We start from the raw sequence: 21,644 nt of genomic DNA, 5'->3' as shown, positions 1-21,644 counted from the left end.
AAACCAGCTGTATGAAGATCTTTTCAAGATAGTGGAGAAATTTGAACAAATAATGGAGTTTTATTAAGGAAAGATTTTAAGTAAATGCTATTTTCTTTTTTTGTGTGTGATAAGTGTATTGTGGTTAGGTTTTTAAAAAATTTTATGTTCTAGATAAGAGATACCTACCAAAATATCAATGAGTAAGATGCTATACTATCTGGAATTTAAGTACTCCAGGAAAAATGTGTGTGTTTATGGGGAAAATAGATTAACTAAGACAGGGAAAATGTTAATTATTGTTGAAGCTGGGTGATGTAAAAATGAAGGTTCATTGTATTTCTCTATATACTTTAGTATATAGTTGTATATACATATATGTTTTGTTCATTAAAAAGTTCTTAAAGATGTTTAAAAGACTTCAGATGTTACATCCTTACAGATGTAACAATATATTACAATACATTACATCCATGAAAGAAGGATAGTATACTACCAAAAGGAGCATTCAGAAAAGAATGATGAACAATTAAAAATATAATAAGAGAAATAGACAAAACAATAGAAGAGCTGAAAGTAGGGCTGAGGAAATGTCCCAGAAAGTAAAACCAAAAAAACAAAAAACAAAAAAACTCCAAAGAAATAAAAAATAGGAGAGAAAAGATAACAAATAAAGAATCAACAAACTCAAAACAACAAACAGAAGTTCCAGAAAGAGAACAGAGGAAATGGACTAGAGGAACTATCAAAGGCATAACCCAATGGTTACTCTTATACATTCTGATGGGAGTTGGTACAATCACTGTTTGAGAATAATGTCTCAATACCTAGTAAAGTAGGAGATGCACTCCCCAGGATGATGATGAGAGTAAGTTTTAAAAAAACAGAAAACAAAAAAAACAAAACATGACTGTGCAACAGGATCAGAGGGCAATCAGCCCAGATTGGAGCAAGAGATGAAGGGTTCCCAGAGGGATGTTGCCAAAAAGAAAGAAAAAGACAGAAATTCAGATGGACCTGTATGACTATATTTTAAGGACCTTTCAAGTTCTGAAGGAAAGTTTGGGGCTACATTAGTAACAGGTACATAAAATAAATTGATTAAATAAAAAATCTGAGGCAACTAATAAATCCAGGGAAAGCTAAAATAATACAAGAATGGAAATACAATCATACTATGTTACATGGTTCAGCTGTTAATAATTTTTATATAATCATAGTAATGTAAACATTGAATATATTAACTAACCAAAACACGTTATATGATAATATTGTGAAGATGGGTGAAATTCATATGTATGAAGAGCTGGTATAAGAGAGCCATAGCTCTTATAAAATGGGTAACCATCAAGGAACTACTGTATAGCACAGGGAACTCTGCTCAATACTATGTAACAACAACCTAAATGGAAAAAGAATTTGAAAAAGAATAGATACATTTATATGTATAACTGAATCACTTTGCTGTACACCTGAAACTAACACAACATTGTTAATCAACTATTCTCCAATGTAAAATAAAAAGTCTAGAAAGAGAGAGAGAGCCACAGCTTAATCTTTTATAGAAATAATTCAGGAGTTAAGTGTATAAAATAAAAAAATCAGGAAGTATCAGTATGATATTAGCATGATATTTATAGCTCAAAAAATGGTCATCTCTGGGGAGTGGGTTTGGAGCGGGAAGGAGTGGGACAGAAATTGCTGTTTTTCCATGATGAAATCTGACAGCAACTTGCTATGTGCCCAGGACCAGCAGTACGGTCATCATCTAAAAGCTTGTTAGAAAAACAGGATTTCTGGCCTCATCCCAGGCCTACTGAACCAGATTCTGCATTTTAACAAAAACCCCGGGTGGAATTTATGAGGCAGTTATTCTCAATGCGATGTATCCACATTGTGTTTCGTCTCAAAAGGGATGTGGAAAATTTACAGATGGTACAGAAAGCCAAAACGATTTTAAAAACAAGCCCCGGGCTTCCCTGGTGGCGCAGTGGTTGAGAGTCCGCCTGCCCGATGCAGGGGACGCGGGTTCGTGCCCCGGTCCGGGAAGATCCCACATGCCGCGGAGCGGCTGGACCCGTGAGCCATGGCCGCTGAGCCTGCGCGTCCGGAGCCTGCGCTCCGCAACGGGAGGGGCCACAGCGGTCAGGGGCCGCACACCGCAAAAAAAAAAAAAAAAAAAAAAAAAAAAAACAAGCCCTGGGGGAACATATGAACAGAAGTGGAATTATCTAGGTTAGAAAAGTCAGGGTGGGGTTGGGGGGTGGCTGAGTCAGCCCTGAGGGAAAGGGACATCTACCGCTGAATATATGTTGATAGTAAGCTGGAATCCATTGGTATTAAATTTCAGAAAATAAAAATGGTTCTAATATGATGATAGGAATAACAACTACATGGGGAAGATTTTGGTGATAATGAGGCACATTAAAATAGAATTTGTTCCTGAGAAGGAAATAGAAAATTAAAAACTCCTCTCTCCCTTGGGCTAGATCATTGTGGTACCTTATACTGCCTGGAGTAACCTAGACTGACCTGGTGAGATTGCTTCTTACTGGATTAGTAGAAAGTTATGTTCCTGAAAATTCCTCTTGAAAATTCCCTTAGACCACCCCTAAAATTACTCCCAACACACCAAACAGCCAGCCCCCTCCCCTGACATCCCCTTACGTGTTGAAATAAATAAATTGCTCTTCCTTTGATTGAGCAGGACATGAAGTAGTTGGCTACGTTCAGGCACCAAGGTGAACAAAAACCACATTTTTTTAAACAACAGAAAATCTCACTGCCCTATGGGGAGGAAGTGTTTACGCTATGCAAAGCACTGAGACAAATGAAGAATCCACAAGTCCACGTTCACTAACGGCGGGGGGGAGCTCACACTCTCACTGAGTTCAGTGGCGGACAGGACACAAGCCTGGGCAGCACATTTAGAAGCCTGAGGCAAGGACACATACCACGTGTCTAACTATTTAGCTGTTACAAAGCAAGGGAACAAACTGTTAGGATGTGGTCTCGTCTCCTGCCTTGACAGCTGAGCCTTCACCTGACCTAACTGGCCAGGTTTTAACTCGTCAAAGCCCCACAGACATGCTGGCCTGGGGAGAGCGTGGCCATCCTGGACCGAGGCCCATCCCCCTCTCTTCCACCTCTGTGAGGGGCTTCCTTGGACTAGTGTGGCCCCTAGGTCTCTCCTTGTGCCTAGAAATGTTTGCATTGATGGTGTCATCTGTGCTTGAAAAGAGCATACCTGGGGAGGAGGTCTGTACATGCCCTGGAGTTGGGCTTGAGGTCTTAGGGGCTGGGAATTCTGCAGCCCTAGGCTCGGGTGAGCACATAGCCTTGACCGCTCAGACGTCTTTCTCTGTAGGGGGGGCCACAGCTGGAGCGCAGCCATAGGGAGCCTTTTGAGTGCTTATCCCTCCCCCATTCTAGCCTCTATAGTTTAATTTATATGATTAAATGTGTACATATATATATGATAAGATAATTCATTATGGATAATTCCCTCAGATCTTTGGGTTATGGCAGTTGTGTGGTCACTGTCCAAATGGCAGGACTCCACAGACAGAGCAATGACACACAGGTTGTCCATTAACTTGGGAAGGAGACTTTGTACATTAAATATTACTTTATTAAACTGCAATGTGGGTGGTGAGAGGTTTTCTCAGGGATTCAAACTAATTTCTAATGTTTACTTAAAACCCCTGATGCAACTGTGAGGCACATTTAGAATGAAATCCAACAAGGAAGCTGACGGACAATACACATGACTGGAGACAAGCAGTTCTGACAGAAGAGAGTGTCATTAATTTTCAAAGCTTGAATGGCCATCCATCACAGGCTTTATTATTTGATCAGTGCAGTCCAAGTCAGAGACACTATTCAATCTCACGTTCCCAGGGTCCATTCCTTACACACTGGCAAAATATCATAGATAAGATGTACCATTAATGTCTGTATTAAAAGCCATTTTAACCATCTGAGATGGTTAGAGATTTAAAATATCCATATTTATGATATTTATATTATATGACATGGATATTATAACTGGATTGACTGTATTGTACCCTCTGGACAATCTGCTAAGAAACTGGAAAACTGGCTGAACAACCTGACCAGGGCTCCACCTGGAAAAAAATACACAAACTGATGAAAGGTAGGTATAGATGTCACCATATTCTTTTATGTTATCTCTGCTCAGTGTCTAACAGCACACCCTGAAAACCTAGAATATGTTAACAAGCGGCTATGGCTTTTGGATTTTGACTTGAAAGACAGCCTCTGTTAAGAAAATATGACTGGGATAAGGATGATTTTCATCTAAATTTCTTGCTCGTCTTTTAAAATTTTTTGGTATTTTTTAAATTGAAGTATAGTTAATTTACAATGTTGTGTTAGTTTCTGGTGTACAGCAAAGTGATCCAGTAATACATATATATACATATTCTCTTTCATATTCTTTGCCATTATGGTTTATTACAAGATATTGAATACCGTTTCCCATGCTATACCGTAAGACCTTATTGTTTATCTTGCTCTTCTCTTAACCAGCCATACTCTATGATAATGCCGCACATGGAAAACCATGTGGAATAGAAAACAACTGCAATAATTCATTTGCTTAATGAGTATCTGTTGAGTCCCTATCATGTGGAGACCACTGGCCTAGATGCTGGGAAACAACAAGAGGGGAAATAATGGTACAGTCAGATGAGAGACAGACTTTAATCACAGAATCATAGGAAATGAATGTAAAGTGACAACAAATTCTCAGCCCATAATATAAGGGGATTGTATGAAGGGTGTTGCAGAAAAAGTCTACATTTTTAGTGTTATTCTGGTACCAACGTTTGTCTTAAGAAAGCACTGCAACTACTCAAACTAGTTCAGAAGGAAATCAACTTCCTGTGAAAATGCTCAAGCTAGTTGGAGTGTGAGTGGTGGCTCTGTGTTTGAGAACACTGAACCTTGAAAGAACATCTGTCTGGCTATTTTGTTAAACGAAACTCAAGTCACCCAGGCTTTACTAATAGCTTCTTTGTGTTTCATAACTTTCTACCACATAAGCAAAATTACTTAACACCTCAGTCTGTGACTAAAACTGTCATTTATCAGTTAAAGCCTACTGACAGAGCAAACTCGAGACACTGCAATTCCAGCCTCCCTGTTCAAACAATTTCTGCACTTCAACAATCACTCTCGAGGGAGACGCAAGAGGGAAGGGATATGGGAACAGATGTATATGTATAAATGATTCACTTTATTATAAAGCAGAAACTAATAAAAAAAAATCACTCTCTAGCTGGCTCTAAGGACCTCTGGGAAAGGTTGCTTCCTGGGAATCTGTAGATAGCCTGTCTACAGATTCCTCATTTCAAAGCAGATTCTCAAAATCAAATTCATTTTGAAAAAAATGACCCTACCCTCTGTTGTACTTCTGAGGATTACAGAATCTCAGTCAAAGGAACTTAGAGATTGACTAGTCCAACGGTTTTCAAATCTTTTTTAACCCTGAAGCATATTCTTAAAAGTAAATTTCCCACCTGGGTCCCAATCTGTAAAATATTTAAAATAGAGCTGACTGATTGAAACAGGGGTGGGGGACCCAGAGCTCCACCCTTCACCAGCCCCCAACCAAGGAGGTGGCACCATTGTTCTCCCTGGCCTTCTGGGGACAGCATGAGTCTAGGGCAACATCAACGTCCTCCCTTCACCCAATGCTACAGCCAGGTGCCCATGAACATCCTGACAGGTCACCTCTTCCTGGCTAATCTCAGAGTCAAACAGACACGGGGTGCTGCAATTCTAAGGAGGTTTGGATTGGCAATCTTGGGGAAACTGTCATGGTGTGTCCGTGATCATTTAATGCGCATTCAGTCTAAGCTCTCACAACCACAAATGTAGAACTGAGGGACCCTAAGCTGTGGGGTGTGGTGATGGGGCGGGCAGCAGGTAGACGTGCAATCCTATAAAAGGGGGCCTATATATGGGGTGGTCTGAGGTTGCATGGACCTGGAGCCAGAAAGCCATGCTCACTGGCCCTTGAAAGGGAATGTTTCCAGCAGAGCACCTGGCAGGTGGGCAGAGGAGGAAGGATAAGGATTAGTGGTTTATCCTAGGCCAGGTACCACCTTTAGAGCCATTTCCCCACCTGCCTCCAGGGGGCAGCCTGGAGGGCTGATCAGGAAGCCCACGGCAGACATCCGCACAGCACACGGCAATTGACTCACACACGCCATCTCGTGTGGTCCTCACAACAACCCTATGAAGTGCAGGTTAACATGAAACCACTTGATAGTTAAAGGAGTTAGTGAGGTGAAACAGCTAGTGCAAGGTCAGCTGCCTGTAAGAGGCAGAGCCGTGGGCAGTGCTATTTCCACCACCGCACCGATGCACGCAGGAGATAAGGGAGAAGTCAACGTTTTCTCAGGAAGCATTATTTTAAGTTCCTTCTACCCTTCGTAAGGATTCCGGTGCGAGGTAGCTATGTGATTTCTGAGCAGGTGGGTAACGTAAGGACAACGGCAGCAGCAGCTGGAACAGAGAGGAAAGGATGAGATGCTGTTCGCAAACCCGCAAAGATCTCCCTTATAGGCGCTTTGTGACCACCTAGAGGGGTGGTATAGGGAGCGTGGGAGGGAGGGAGACGCAAGAGGGAAGAGATATGGGAACAGATGTATATGTATAACTGATTCACTTTGTTATAAAACAGAAACTAACACACCATTGTAAAGCAATTACACTCGAATAAAGATGTAAAACCAAAAACCAAAAACCAAAAAACATTCAAGCAGATTGAGCTGCCAGACCATAACAAATTTCTCCCACAAGTTATTTGCCTCATGTATTTCATTTAAAGAAAAATTAGGTAATACTAGGCAACAATAAAAGTACAGACGCATAAAATTATATATCATTTAAATTTTCTTTTCAAAGAATCAGAAAAATAAATTTCATGCCATAAATCTCAAAAAAAAAAAAAAAAAAAAAAAAAAAGATCTCCCTTATAGGAATCTCAGCAAATGGTGGGCTGGGATGAGATAAAGGGGCAGCAGGGGTCAAAGAGGAGGGCCAACTGGGGCAGCCTGTCCAAGGGAAAGTTTCATGACTACAGAGGGAGCACAGCACAGCGGCCAAGAGCACGGACATGGGAGCCAGACTGCTATGGCTTGAATCATCTTAGCTCCACCACTCTGTGCCTCGGGTTCCCTAGCCAAAATAAGTATGACACTAAAGGTATCTACTTCATAGGCTTTTGCAAGAGCTACGTAAATCAGTGCCAGTGAAGCTCTTAGACAGCGCCCGATACATAGTAAATGCCGCACGAGGGTTTGTCAAATAAGTTCTTATCAGGCTGTGAACTCCTGCTTCAGGTGCTCACAGATAAGCAATAAGCGACAGCTACTGTTTGAAATTCAAAAATGAGGTTATAACATCCTAGCTTCCTGTTCTCCCTAAAGTTTGGTTACCTCAATCCCTGGCCCCATTAATTTATGAAGCCCATTTTATCATCAGATCTTCCCCCACTCTTTCCTGACTTTCCTTTCGTCACCCCTACTGCCTAGCCAAGCCCCTGAGTGCCCAGGCTCATCTTTCTGAGTCCACTTCATATATTGTGTGACTTTTCAATTGTTCCTGTAGCACGTAAAATAGCATTCAAGTCCATGGTTTGTTTTAAATGTACCTAGGAGTCATATTAAAATTCTGTCAACAGGGGGAGCTCAAAGAATAGCTTAAAATAAAATTATTCAGCTCCAGCAAACTTGGAACAAAAAGAAAAGGAAGAAATAAAATCATTCTGATATAACCATATGATTTTGTTATTAATCAGAAAATGAGAGGAAATAAATTCAAAGACAGAGAAGTAGGCAGTTGTTTTTCTCTAGTAGAAGATGATTTACTTAGATTTCTGTCTCTAGGGAAATCCAAGTAAAGATTTTGATTTTACATTCACAAAGATGACAAGGTACTAAAGAGTTCAGGGATTTAGATTTACTCCCATTTGATTTGTTTTCCTTAAGAAGAGTTTAGAAGCACTGTGCTCAGTCTATTCAGACTTAGTAAATACTATTCAGGGAGGTCACTGCACGAAATACTGTTTGCAACTCTGCCCAAAATTCCAGGGATAATCATAAAATGGGCTTTTTTTTTTTTTTTTTTTTTTTTTTTTTTTTTTTTTGCGGTACGTGGGCCTCTCACTGCTGTGGCCTCTCCCATTGCGGAGCACAGGCTCCGGACGTGCAGGCTCAGCGGCCATGGCTCACGGGCCCAGCCGCTCTGCGGCATGTGGGATCTTTCCAGACCGGGGCATGAACCCGTGTCCCCTGCATCGGCAGGCGGACTCCCAACCACTGCGCCACCAGGGAAGCCCGGGCTTTTATTTATAATGAGCTAATGTTTCAACTAGGAAGTTTGGAAAACCTTTATGGATTTCTATAAGGTGAGAAGAATAACTCCTACTTGTTTGGTTTACTAGAATATCCTTAAACTCAAAAGCTTTGCTCCTGTGATATCTGGGCTGAGAAACCTGTCTGATGCTCTGCCTTAAGCCAAGGTTCTACCCTGGGAGGAAAGCTTAGCTCATCCTCGGTGAGGCTGTGATATTTGGCAAAAGATCTTTAAGATACGATTAAGGGAATGAAGAATTCTTGGAAGGGAAAATGTAGAGCATAAAACCTGTTGTGATGGATCTTTGTGGTTTTGTGGAGTGCGCTAGATTGACTGCAGTTGAAGGCTGGATTTATAAAGTGCTTTTCTTCTTCCAAATAATTCAAAGGGATTTCTCATAGGAGCTGTGACTATAAAGCCAGGAGATTGGATCCATACCAACCATACTAGAAACAAGCCTCATTGCTTTATAACTGCATCATGTAGGTGGTCTTACATATGCAGTTTCTCTGAGCAGGGAGCACTGGGAATTACTACTCTGATCTCTTAGAGGACAAAAATGCAATATTTTTCCATCAGATCATTTGCCAAGGATCACATTTTTGGTCACTGTCAGAATGGACTCAAACCCAGGTTTTCTAATTCCAAATATGTAGGGCATAAACATATGCCCTAGTATCTAGGTCAACTAAATAGCTGATTCCCAAAGCCACTTCTGATCCAGGATTTGACCACTCTATTATTTATTCACTCAAACTCGAACACTTGGGCTGCACCAGTTTGTTCTTTTAATCAATTCATCCAGTGAAATGCCAACTTTAATATAAGAGCAAGGTAACTGATACCATAAAGTAATAGAACTTTTTCACTTGTGATTTTCACATACTGGGTCATGATGTTCAAGACTTACCTCTTATCTGTGGAAAATGAGTGATTTTAAGATATCTTATAATAATGGACTGACTAAATAAATTATAGCAATATAATGCAACCACTTTAAGTCATGTTGTCCAAAGTATTTAAGTTTATGGAAGGCTGTTCACCTCACATTTGCTATGTGATAAAAAAAGCAGGTTATGAAACAATGTGTATATATACTTTCAAAGTATAAAAGTCAAGATAAAAGTCTAGAATGATGTGAACCAAAATATTAATAGTCATTTTCTTAGGAGGGTGTTATATGCATTTTCTATTTTAATAACAAAATTTCTTATACTGTCTGCAATTTATCGAGCTTTACATGTATAACTAGAGAAACATGAATTTGACTTTATATAAAAATATAAAGGGCAGTTTAAGAGCTTTGCAAAAATAAGACATTATAGGATTATTTCCTAGAAAGATTCTTTTGGAGAAAATATTTCCTACCTCATTTCCTTTGTTTCCAGCACTAGACTTCAATTCCTTTGGTTGCTTTGTAAAAGAAAACAACAGTATTTAGATGGAGAAGCATTATCAGCTAAATATCGAGTTGGGGTTTTCTTGGCCCATAATTTTGACTTCTAGAACAGTAACTGAGATGTTTTCTAACTCACTGAAACCTGATGTGACATAGCTGCCCGGATTCAATAGAAAGGAGCTTCCTGTTTCATCTCAAGGTATGCCACTTTAGGAACTTTTGCTGAGATAAGGGAGCAAGCTGGCATAAGACTGTATTTTTCAGTCACATTTTGGAAAGAGGAAATCATGCTGGGATGTTTTAGAATAATCTATTCAGTACTCCTTTGTACCTGACAAGTATCATCTGAGCTCAGCCGTGATGATTCTCAAAGCCTACGAAATCAAGTCTAACACACAGGCCTGGGGAAATAGACAATGGGGCAGCGTGCCACATGGCGCAGTGAAGTACTAAATGCCATGAGAGCAGGAGATACAGAAATGTTCATGACATAGATTACTTAATGGGAAAAATAGGACAGAAAACAAATTAGTGTGTGCAATCTGATCCCACTTAACAAAAAGAATATATATATATATATATATGAATGAAAATGTAAAAATAAGTATGTTATGTCAAGGTGTTGGGATCATAGGTGGTTTTTAATTTTTTCTCTGATTTTCTATATTTACTTTTATATTAAAAAGTGATTAAAGTATTATGTAAATGATAATATACGTGAAAATGTTTAGCAACTAGAAAAGCACCATGAAAACTAAGGTTTTGTTATTTTATATATTATCTCTGCTGGAATAGAGACCCACCACTTTTTGGTTTGTTCTTTGTCCTTCCTTTTCCAAGTGACTCTTTTGGGAGACAGAAGGGCCTCTTACAGCTTCACTTATTAGCAAACATTGGCCATTATTGAAAGTTCCTTGAAAATAGGAATTGAACTTAAGCGAAAAGAGTTCTAGTTATAAGGATGTATATGTCATCACTCCTCATTACATTTTATTGGTTTAGCAGTGTCATATAGAGGGATTCAGTTACAAAGAAATGCACTCTTCAATACTGAAGACCAAATAAAAACAAAATGAAAACCAGCATAAATTTATGTATGCAGACATCTTTCTGTTACCATAAATTTTATCTTTAAGGAACTAGACTTTTAGAGACTGCTTCAGTGGTGCCCCAACATTCAGGTGAGGTACCTCCCAAATGCTGATAAACCAGATGAGCAACATGTTTTTGGCAAGACAAGCAGGGTCTTTGGGAATCTAAGAACTATGCAAAGAATTAGAAAGAAAGCAGGAAGAGAACTCTAGGTTAAGAGGAAGTGGTAAAAGCAAGAAGTAACAGGATGAGGCTGGGTCAGAAGCTTTCTAGAAATGCCAAGGCAAACTGTGCAACTCACACCCAGAAACATCACATTTCCCCAAGCTAATCCTCCTCAAATGAAAGAGACTTTAGCCAGACATGTCATTATTGGTATCATTTGGGAGATTTAAAAAATGAAACCAGGAATGCCTATCGACTGTAAGACAGATTATCTCTGTCATTATTACCAAAATATTTTAACTAATTAAGACATATATTTAGGCACAACATCACCATTGTTAAGAACTCACACCTTCAGAGTTAAGGTTCAGAGTTCTTTTTACCATTTAAAATTCTTCAATGATGGCATGTTTTATTTCTCAGTATGGCCCTTAGTTCGCATAAGAAACACTAAAGAACGAAACACATTAAATTATAAGGCCTATTAGCTTAAATGTGTCTAATTTGGAGGAGAAAAAAAGCTTGTGTAATTTTACTGCCAAACTCACCAAATGCCGAAATTCTACAGAGAGACTCCCACTGGAAGATTCTTCAATGGACATGGCTTTGACGTGAGTTCCACAAAGCACAAATCTTCGATTGCTAGAGAGAAAATCTTGGCTATTTACGTGGTCTCAGGTAAAATATATTTATGAGAACAGCCGAAAATTCTAAAGTAAATGTCTTACCTTAGAGTTGAAACATTCCTGTAAAACCAAGAAGATTCTTTAAAATGATTTATTTAATAGATCTAATAATATTTTTTCTATGACACTTTAGGGGATAGTATATAAAATTTCATTTCAAGTCTTTATAGTAAAAATTTTAAAGTAAGTCTTCCTTGGAGTTCTGTTAAATGTTTGAACTTCAAAGTCAAATATTTGAAGTACATTGATATGTAACGTTAGAGAAGTAAATTTAAGTTAAAAATTATTCTATAAAATAAGGACAGCTCTTTTTTAAAAAGTCTTACATTTTCATGTTTCAAAATGAAATTAGAAACTTACTTGTCAATTGATGCTTTCACCTTTACCTGATAGTTTAGTTCTGGTAATTTTATCAGTAGTCTGGAAAGACACATAAATAAAGAATTAAAAATAAAAATTTTAATGGCTAAAAGCCTTTTTATATTTAAAAATTTAAATATATTTACAGCAAACACATATAAATCAAACTCACTTTATTTCCAGTCATATGTTAGTGTGTTTTTCAAATGTCCAATTCCTCTTTACTTTGCCATGTTACTTATATTGACATCAGCCACTTAATATAACACATACTTGGAAAGTGTTTCCATGTTGCTTCAGTTGATGTGTGTTGGATAACACATTGGCTAGGTCAGAAAAATAGCTATATATTTTGGCTAAAGCCCAAATTTGGGTTAAATGTATAAATAAGAAAAATTTTTGCAAGCCTATTAATGTGGCTCCATTTTATTCTCATATTATAAAAAAATTGTAAGCTTAGTAAGACCAAATGTTTTGATAACTGTTTTATGGTAAAATACTGATAAAGACTAGGACTCTAGTAGAATAAGGAAAATTCCACTTCAAATGCATTTGCAGTCTTTAAAGACACTATATGTAAGTAACAGCAAAAACGTTCATAACTAAAAAAGACCTAACTTCAAACAAACAAATGATCAAAGGTCAGAATAACAATTCCTTTAATTCCTTCTTGTGTCAGCCCTCCTTCACTCCTTAGCTTTTCCCAACTCTTCCGAGCTGTACCCTATGACACACCCTCTCTGCAGGTTCAGTTCAGCTTCAGAGACCTTCATTCAGCCACTCACTCACTCATTCACTTATGCACTCATCCCAAACCTTGTTCATTCACTCAGCATGTACTGAACTCCTCATATAGACCCTGTACAGCCCCAGGCACTGGGAAACTGGCATAGTGAAGTCGAGGGAAGGAGCAGAGTAGACATGGCTATACATCAAAGGAAGAAGTCTAGCCAAAGAGCTGGAATATAGAGAATGGTAATAAGCAACTGAATGGCATTAGAGAAATACAATCATAGACAACAGACAGCCCAAACGAAACAAAAATAATGTAGCAGAGGTTCCTTAAAAATCCTACCAGGACTGGTTTCAGGGCTTGGGATATAATAAGTGTACAGCTGTTGGCAGTGAGGGGTGAGGAGGTCATATGAAGTAAGACAAGATGTTTTTCCCCTCTGCATTCCTCTCTATCCTATTTCAGGAAGGACCTCATTCACTGTAGGATGCTGACGACAAAAGGGAGTCCCATGTCACCCCCTTCCTTTGAAACAGGAGGATGGAATGCTATGGTAGAGAGGGGTTTTAGGCAAAATCTTGAATACTAAGTAAAGGATCATCTATCAAGACAGTGGAGGACAGCGTACAGAGAAGAAGGATGGGGACCGAACAGTTAGATGGAAGAGGAAGGCAGAACACCTAAGCCAGGGACTAATGGTCTGTGCCTCTGGCAATCAGTTCAAACACCACGCCGTTCAGGGAACTCTTCCTCTCAGAACTCTTTGCCGAGCAGTCCCTACTCATCTTCCCCTTCGTCCCACAGAGCATCTTAGACTGAACATATCATCTATGGGGGTGTCTCAAGGAAAAGTAGAAATATATACCACCACCCTTCTATCCTATTTCCTTTTAGTGTTACAATTTTCTGGGCTATATAGAGATGTGGGGATGAGGAAGGAACACCTTCTGAAAATCATAAAATTTTAAAAAGGAACCTGGTCTCTGCCTTTTTTTTTTGTTTGTTTCTTAAAGTCTTGGTGCAAATTCACACAAAGGAAATGATTAAGAATTTCAAGAAGGGTTTCTGAAATGCAAACGAAAGACAAATGCCTTCCTTTTAAAAATGAAGTTCCTAGGTGATAGATGTCAACTAAACTTATTGTAGTATTCATTTTGCAACTTATGTATGTCAAGTCATTATGCTTAAACTTATACAGTGTTGTATGTCAATTATATCTCAATAAAATGAAACTAAACTAAACTTAAAATGGAGTTCCAATAGTGATCTGTGATCAGGGATGCTATCATGGGATCCTAAATCACCATCTATCATGGCATCACCACCTCTAGTACTAGTCTGGAATTTCAGCTTTCCAGAGGTGATCTAGTGATTAGAAATGTAAAGCTTTGGGACTCAAGAGATTGAGGCATGATGAAAATCTTTGAAAGTTTGAAGTCAAACTCATTATTTTAAGAGTGTCATTAGGGAAAGCTGTATGCTTTAGTTTGCTCATGCAAATGAAAAGGATCAGATACATAGATAAAGCGGCAACAACATAATCATTTCTCTTTAAATCAGATACATAATAAGGATGTACTGAAAATCGTGGTGTTGAGATTTTTCATGGACCATCCAATAAGCTAGTTGCTGGGTGATCACAGGTGAAGAATGTTCCACTATAGTTCCTGGATAGGATATTCAAACCCTTCCATAACCTGTCTCCAACCTATCTACTCAATTCTCTCTCTCCCTGCTCCCCATGCTTACAAAACAGACCCAGGAAGTCATTATTTCTATAGTCTCACTCTCCCACGCCCCTGCTCTTCCCTCAAGGCCCTTCCTCAGTGACCACAAGGCATTCTCCAGGCTCCCCAGTTTTCTCTCAAGTCAGCCTTTTGAGCAATTAATCCCATGTTGTCCGATATTGTGATTTCATACTTTCATGCTAATAACTCTCATGTCCTCATCTTCATTGTTCTACTCTTTACAAGCAGGGCTCTCACCTTAACATTTCTGTGGGTATTTACCATAGCTGAGTGCTGGGTATGCAGGAGGTGCTCAGTAAAGAATAGTTGAATGAAAGGCACAAGGAGAGAAACTAGCCTTAATCACACAGTGGCTATGGCATCATAAATATGAAATGATAGAATACATTCTGCCTACCTTAGCTTTACAGTAAACTGAATGAGAGTTTTAAGTACCATCGGCCTCTGAGGGTGGGTTGGCATGCATGGCTGTCGTTCAACCACAAATGAGCTGGGTTCAAAGGAAATAAAGCACGTCATTTGAAAACACTGGAAACATTGACAGGCTGAAAACCACAGAGTAACAGGATGCTGTCCTCTTATAAAATCCAAATTTTCTACAATTAGAAGGCATTCAAACCCTTGTTAAGCTCAAATCTTTCCAAGACTTCTCATAAATAAATACCAGAAGATGGGAAATACCTAAAGACTGTCCCAAAGTAACAACAGTAAATAATTCTTGTTATAATTGGGTAAAGAATAAAAGCCCCAGTCTATTTTTATCATACTAAACATCAAGTAGAAAGTTAATTTCATGCCATTTTTGAGCTAGACATTAGGATTTCTGGTACATACTAGTATTTTTTTTTTCCTTTAGATGAGCTTATAAACATAAACATGTTCTCCACCCTTCATTTCTTGGATATGTACTTGAGAAGAAATCCTTGAAATCTTCTTTTCTAAAAGATGAAAAATGAACTTTGGGTGGGTGATGTGGTGGCTCATGAAAAACCGAGTTAGGTGGTGGGAGAAGTGTTGATGAATAAACAGTGAAGAGTAGAAATGTTTCTGGAACTGTCTGGAGCTTTATTCACTGCACCCTGAGGCTCACTGTTTAACACTTCCCCCCACTCCTTCACCTGAACACCAAAACCCCAGCCAGGGTGTCCTCCCAACTCCATGGGACTGAGGCTCCCAGGAGGCATTTAAATGGATAACATTTGACTTACTCCTTTTTTTTTTTTTTTAAATTGAAGTATAGTTGATGTACAATGTTGTTTTAGTCTCAGGTGTATAGCAAGGTGTTGACTTACTTCTTAAAAAGGGCGCAGATCAAGAAGGTGACTCTTTCCAGCAGATGTGCTCTTTGCAGTGGGATGGGATCCCCTTCATAGGTCATTTTGGTAGACTGCTCCTCTAATTTCTCCAACTGCCTTCTGAGTTGGAACAGACTTTCTGCCAACAGTGTAAAGCTATCGAACAGCAAACGAAAAACGCAGATAGTTTTCCACTTAACAATCCACCATTTTTTTTTTTTTTTTTTTTTTTTTTTTGCGGTACGCGGGCCTCTCACTGTTGTGGCTTCTCCCCTTGCGGAGCACAGGCTCCAGACGCGCAGGCCCAGCGGCCATGGCTCACGGGCCCAGCTGCTCTGCGGCATGTGGGATCTTTGCGGACCGGGGCACGAACCCGTGTGCCCCACATCGGCAGGCGGACTCTCAACCACTGCGCCACCAGGGAAGCCCACAATCCACCATTTTAACTATTAACCATATTTAGCAAATATTACTACATAATTATTAAATTAATTAAATTAGTCACTTAATTCCATTAAAGGTTAGTGACAGTTTTTATTTTAATGTTTATTTTCCTAACCCAGTTTTTTGCTAAAATGCATGATAGATGTTAACTGTTTTCAATGTTTTAAAATTTTTACCTTCAGTTATAGACAAGAAATCACTTAGGAAATTTTATCAACGTCTGGAACCAAATCCCTTTTAATTATCCTTTTTAAAAAGTCTGTTAAACACATATATTTTAAAAATATTGCACTCACTAAAGGGCAAAGAGAGCAAATTTAAAACTTTAAAAATACATGATATGAAGAATGTTATGTGTAAGAATACTGAAGGAAAAACCAGTATGACCCCCCATATATATTTTTTACAGGTCCTAAGTATTAGCCAAAAAATTATCAGTGGATCTTCCTGGAGAAAGGTATCTGCTTAGAGTTTTACCTTGGATCTTACCTTAGAAACAGAGGTGGCAGCTTGGGCTGGAAGTCTGGGAAAGAGGGAGATTGAAAGGCACACAGAAGGGGCCTCCAACTAAGAGGAGGCAGAAGTCTCATGAGACTTGCTAAGTCCATGTGCCCTGACAGCAGCTCTTTCTACTGAAAGTTTATTCCCCACATAACATTGTAGAAAGAACTATGAACCGCCTACTGAATTTGGTATGAGCACCATTATCTGCTATGCTCCCTTTGTTGTTTATCTTGTTTTCACAACAGAGTACAGTGAGGTTAGAGAAGCAAAGTATCTCCCCAAGGAAAATCAATAAATTTTAAAAAGAGCCCAGTTACTTTTCCTGAGAAGTAGGCCTGGCAGTGCAGACATTTTAGTGCAAGTGTGCCCAGTTACTGTGCTTTTTCATTGTATTGGATTGTACCCTTGGAAAGCAGTATTAGATTTCAACTGAAAATTTTCCTTCTTTTTCATTATATTTTCTAATTGTTCTTTCACTCATATAGTTTTCTTTTATATTGATGAAGGGGAAAACCAAAAAACATTTTTTTAATACAAAGGATAATATCTGTACATAATTGCATGTATGCATGTGTACACAGGCAGGGGATGCCATGTTGTATTAGCCATTTGAGATTTTTTCATTTAAATACAAAAATAAATCACTTTGTTGAAAACACAAAACTAATGTTTAACTCTGACACCTTAAGATACACATTTTAAAAATGAGATATAGCGTTTGAAGCCAGTGCTTCTCATGCCCTTCAAGAAAGTGTATTTATTGCTGATTTGAAAAAGTTCATTTGAGTCTTTTAAGATTGATATATTAGATAAGAAAATAAGCAATTCTTACGCATTCTATAGATTTCTATAGATGCTTTATTTTTCTCCCCAAAGGAATGGAAATTAAGAACACTCAGACAATGACATCCATTTGTTTTCAACGGTAGAGTTCCAGCTGCTAATAAGCCATCAATAAGCTGAATGAATTGACATTTGGGTCTAAGCCTGTATTCTCTGGCTAAGCGACACTGTTGTGTACTTCCTGTGGTTTTCACTAGAAACTAAATTCAGTTCATTTTACCAGTTTTGGAGCTGGTCGAGCCCATTGTGGAGTGGACCTCCGATGCAGGCGACTTGCTGCCGCCTCTTCCAGTCTTGCAGCTCCTCCACCAGGGTGCTGTTCATTAACAAGTCCGTCTCATTCACTATTTGTGTCATCTTACTGAGGGCTTCCTGAAGCAAAAGTGACTACTGAGAAGATTCTTATGACACACAACCAAAGCTACTCATAATTTAATCTATAAAATAATTTGTCTGACCTGGGAGATAAAGCCTTGGTTAAAATTTTGCCCAAATATTTTACCAAATACTACCTTCTATCTGCCATAGCACTGCCTTTTCAAATAATTAAATTATTGCAATTCAATAATGTCATGAAGAAAGAAGCATGACCACAGTTAACATTCTCATAATAGCACATAATATTCTCATAATATCATTTACTATAAGTAGGTTGAATTTGTAACTCCTATGACAATATTGAATCCCGTAGTCATAAAAGCCATATATCTGCTTCTTAAAAAGCCATTTATAAATTGAATTTATATTCTTACAAATATGCTTATGCATTTATTTTAAAATATACTGACTAGAATTTAAGCCTTTCTGTGTTAGTTTTTAGTACCACTTTATCTGGGTTTGGGGAAGCATAGCGGGAAAATATAACTTTCAAAGGCCCAGGGATTAGAAGATGCAAATTTCTACCCTGGCTTTGCCACAGCTATGTGAATTTGGACAAGCCATTTAACTTTGTTGGGACTTGATCTTCTCATCTATACAGTCAGGTGAATGGACTGAATTATTTCTAAGATTCCCCCTCTCCTTAAAATCTTATTTAAAGTAGAATAAGATGGCATGCATAAAATGTATAGCATAGATTTATTATGCATAAAAGCATTAAGTTTATCTTGGGTTAAACATTTACATGTTTAAAATCTGATATATAACTGTTTAAGTTTATAATTAATTTAGGGTGAAAATAAATTTTACATTTATTTGTGCTTACACAAATTCCTGCACAAAAAGATGAAGCCAAACTTTTAGAAATAAACTATTGAGTTCAGTGACTGGTTAAATTTCAATTGCGTCTATTTTCAAGGAGAGGTAGAATTGAGAGATATTTCTCCTCTTTTAAAATAGTTTATTGAGCCAGAAAATTTGCTTCCTCTCCTTGGGAAGAGGCTAGATTGAACATGTTCAGGTCTCAATGGACTCTCCTGAAATCTACAAAATTGTTTAGCACAATGTCATTTTTCAGAATAGAAACTGGGACACTTATTTCTGCAACAAAGTTTTAGTAGTCGTCAAGTAATATTTTAATTATACATGTGCAATAGAACCCATCCCATCATATTAAGTATAGCAACTAAAACAGTCATGTCTGAAATAGTGGCAAATAAAAACTGGGTAAAATGTTCACCTTGAAATTAATGGTAGCTACAGTACATGTACCACATAGCAGGATAAATAGATTCTAGAAGGGTTCTGCTTTGTAAACTTAGGTGAAGCAGCATGGCAGACAGGATGATACTCCTCCTAGAAACACTGCCTTTTATTCATTCAGTGTAAATGGAACTGATAAAATCAAAGAGCTTAATTTCAGAGCTTAATCCAGTAGGACTAGATGTAGAAAAAGGAGAAAAATAGGCAGAAGGCCAAATTAAAGTTCTTCACTAGCCTTTCTTTTGAAGTCCAGGCTGTTCAGCATTTCCTGCAGAGTCAAAACTTCCTGATTCATTAGGGTGCTGTTCTTGTCACCCTGATCTGTGAAGGAAAAGAGATCAGACTTAGGGTCCTCTCCAGGGCGAAGCTCTCTGTCCTGGAAGCCAAAGCCAGCTGTAACCTGCCATCCTAAGATCCCATGATGCAAGGGCCTAAATGGAGCCATTAGTGATGAGCTTAGAAGTAAATCCCTGGCTGCCAGGAAGCATGACATGCAAGCATGCCAGAGACGAGCTCTCTATCTTACAGACCTTGAGAAAACACCATTCTTCACACAATGCTCCTTTTGGGGGCAGGGAGAGAGGGGATATAAATGTTTTTATAACGGATTCTTTTTTTTTTTTTGCGGTACGCGGGCCTCTCACTGCTGTGGCCTCTCCCGTTGCGGAGCACAGGCTCCGGACGTGCAGGCTCAGCGGCCATGGCTCACGGGTCCAGCCACTCCACGGCATGTGGGATCTTCCCGGACCAGGGCACGAACCTGTGTACCCTGCATCGGCAGGTGGACTCTCAACCACTGCGCCACCAGGGAAGCCCCTATAACGGATTCTTTATTAGATCATCTCTACATTAATAACGACCTTGGTTGGTTGGGATGTGTAAGAAAGAAAAGGGGCCCTTCTTTGTGCCTATGATTAAATCGTATTTGACCTCTCCCGATGCCTTTACTCAATCTCCTGGAAGAGTTGCCGTTTTATAGTACATAGTCTCATTAACTAATAAAGACTAAATCCTTTGCTTTCTCTTTTTCTTTGCAAAACAGACTAGCCTCACAGTAAAACCAGAAGAAGTGGGAAGGAGTTGCAAATTAAGAAAAATCTCTGACTGAACAAAACCCAAAATGATTTATCCTCTTAAATGACAGATGTACAATAAACATAATTTGAACTTTAAACTTTATTGGTATATAGTAAGTGACTGCTTATATCAACTGCTCATCTCTATAATAAATGAAGTTTTGGAATGCTGATCTGAATTGTGTTAATGTGAAAAGAGGCCCCTGAACAACGCTGTGGCAAAGTCCTCGACAAAATAGCACTGATTTCCAAGAAGTCATTTCTGGTTGTATTAATTCACAAATTCATGAATTCCTAGATCCCATATGTAGCAAAATCCTGTTGATATGGCATTTTATCATTTCAAAACTTCATTAGCTAATACTTTCCAGTCTTCACCAGCAATGATATAACTTGTTTCCCATGTATCTTTCATTTCCCTTAAAACATTTCTTTTCACTTATAATCAACAAAATATTTGTTGATTAAGTAATAATCATTTTTATTCTTCATAATGCTTATGAAGCACTGTAAGATACTAAAGTAAGTCTAATTGTAATATATTAAGTTCAAAATAATTTCACTGTTTTAATGTAAAACAGTATATTTCAATGTATATTCTATTTCATAAAATTCATAGTTCACATATGAAATTTAGGCTGAGGCTGCTTTCAATGAACTGTAATGCTTGATTAAATGTGCAGTTGCTCTAAACCTTTTAAGAATCATGGACCCCTTTGATAAGCTGATGAAACGTGTGTTGTGTCATTTCTTGCAAAGGAAAAAACATGGTACATACAATTATGAACATATTTAATAACATTTCATGGGAGTCAAGACATCCTGAAGGTGCCAGAAGAACATGTCACATCTCACTTATGCCAGGAAAAACGAATATCCTCTCTTTTAAATCTTAGATGGAAAGTTAATAAAGAATTTGATCACAATCATCCATACTACTTCCTTCCAAATAAATTTTAAGCTAACATTTCAGTAGTTAAGGATGATTCTGTAAATCATCTGTACAAAGAATTTATATCTAATGTGTTTTTCAAAATTATTTTAGAATTACAAAAATGTTACGAAAATAGTACAGAGTTCCCATATATCCTTCATCCAGCTTCTTCTAGTGTCTTAGATAAGCACAGCACAATGTTCAAAGCCAGAAGATTAACACTGGTACAATCCTATTAACTAATCTAGAGCCAATGAGAATTTCTCCAATTGTCCCACTAATTGCAACACACTTTAAATGTTATTACTTGTAAATCTTAGATTTTATAAATTTTATCATTCTTTCCTTATATTTCTT

The 21,644-nt window shown here is 38.2% G+C and overlaps 1 protein-coding gene across 1 annotated transcript in view; it reads right to left on the bottom strand.

The window, feature by feature from the left end:
- STAT4 (signal transducer and activator of transcription 4) overlaps positions 1-21,644 on the bottom strand; it is a 92,216-nt gene that overhangs the window by 13,473 nt on the left and 57,099 nt on the right. The window contains exons 6-13 of the mRNA XM_060106656.1: positions 19,513-19,598; positions 17,857-18,008; positions 15,843-16,001; positions 14,948-15,040; positions 12,070-12,129; positions 11,752-11,769; positions 11,572-11,665; positions 9,736-9,780 (exon numbers count right to left, since the gene is read on the bottom strand). Coding sequence (XP_059962639.1) covers positions 9,736-9,780; positions 11,572-11,665; positions 11,752-11,769; positions 12,070-12,129; positions 14,948-15,040; positions 15,843-16,001; positions 17,857-18,008; positions 19,513-19,598 — 707 coding nt within the window. The remainder of the gene's footprint in view (positions 1-9,735; positions 9,781-11,571; positions 11,666-11,751; positions 11,770-12,069; positions 12,130-14,947; positions 15,041-15,842; positions 16,002-17,856; positions 18,009-19,512; positions 19,599-21,644) is intronic.

The sequence above is a fragment of the Mesoplodon densirostris genome, chromosome 8, assembly GCF_025265405.1.
Source record: "Mesoplodon densirostris isolate mMesDen1 chromosome 8, mMesDen1 primary haplotype, whole genome shotgun sequence".
Taxonomy (NCBI): Eukaryota; Metazoa; Chordata; class Mammalia; order Artiodactyla; family Ziphiidae; genus Mesoplodon; species Mesoplodon densirostris.
Note: the sequence above shows the minus strand (reverse complement) of the source record. Positions and strands in the feature narration are given on the sequence as shown.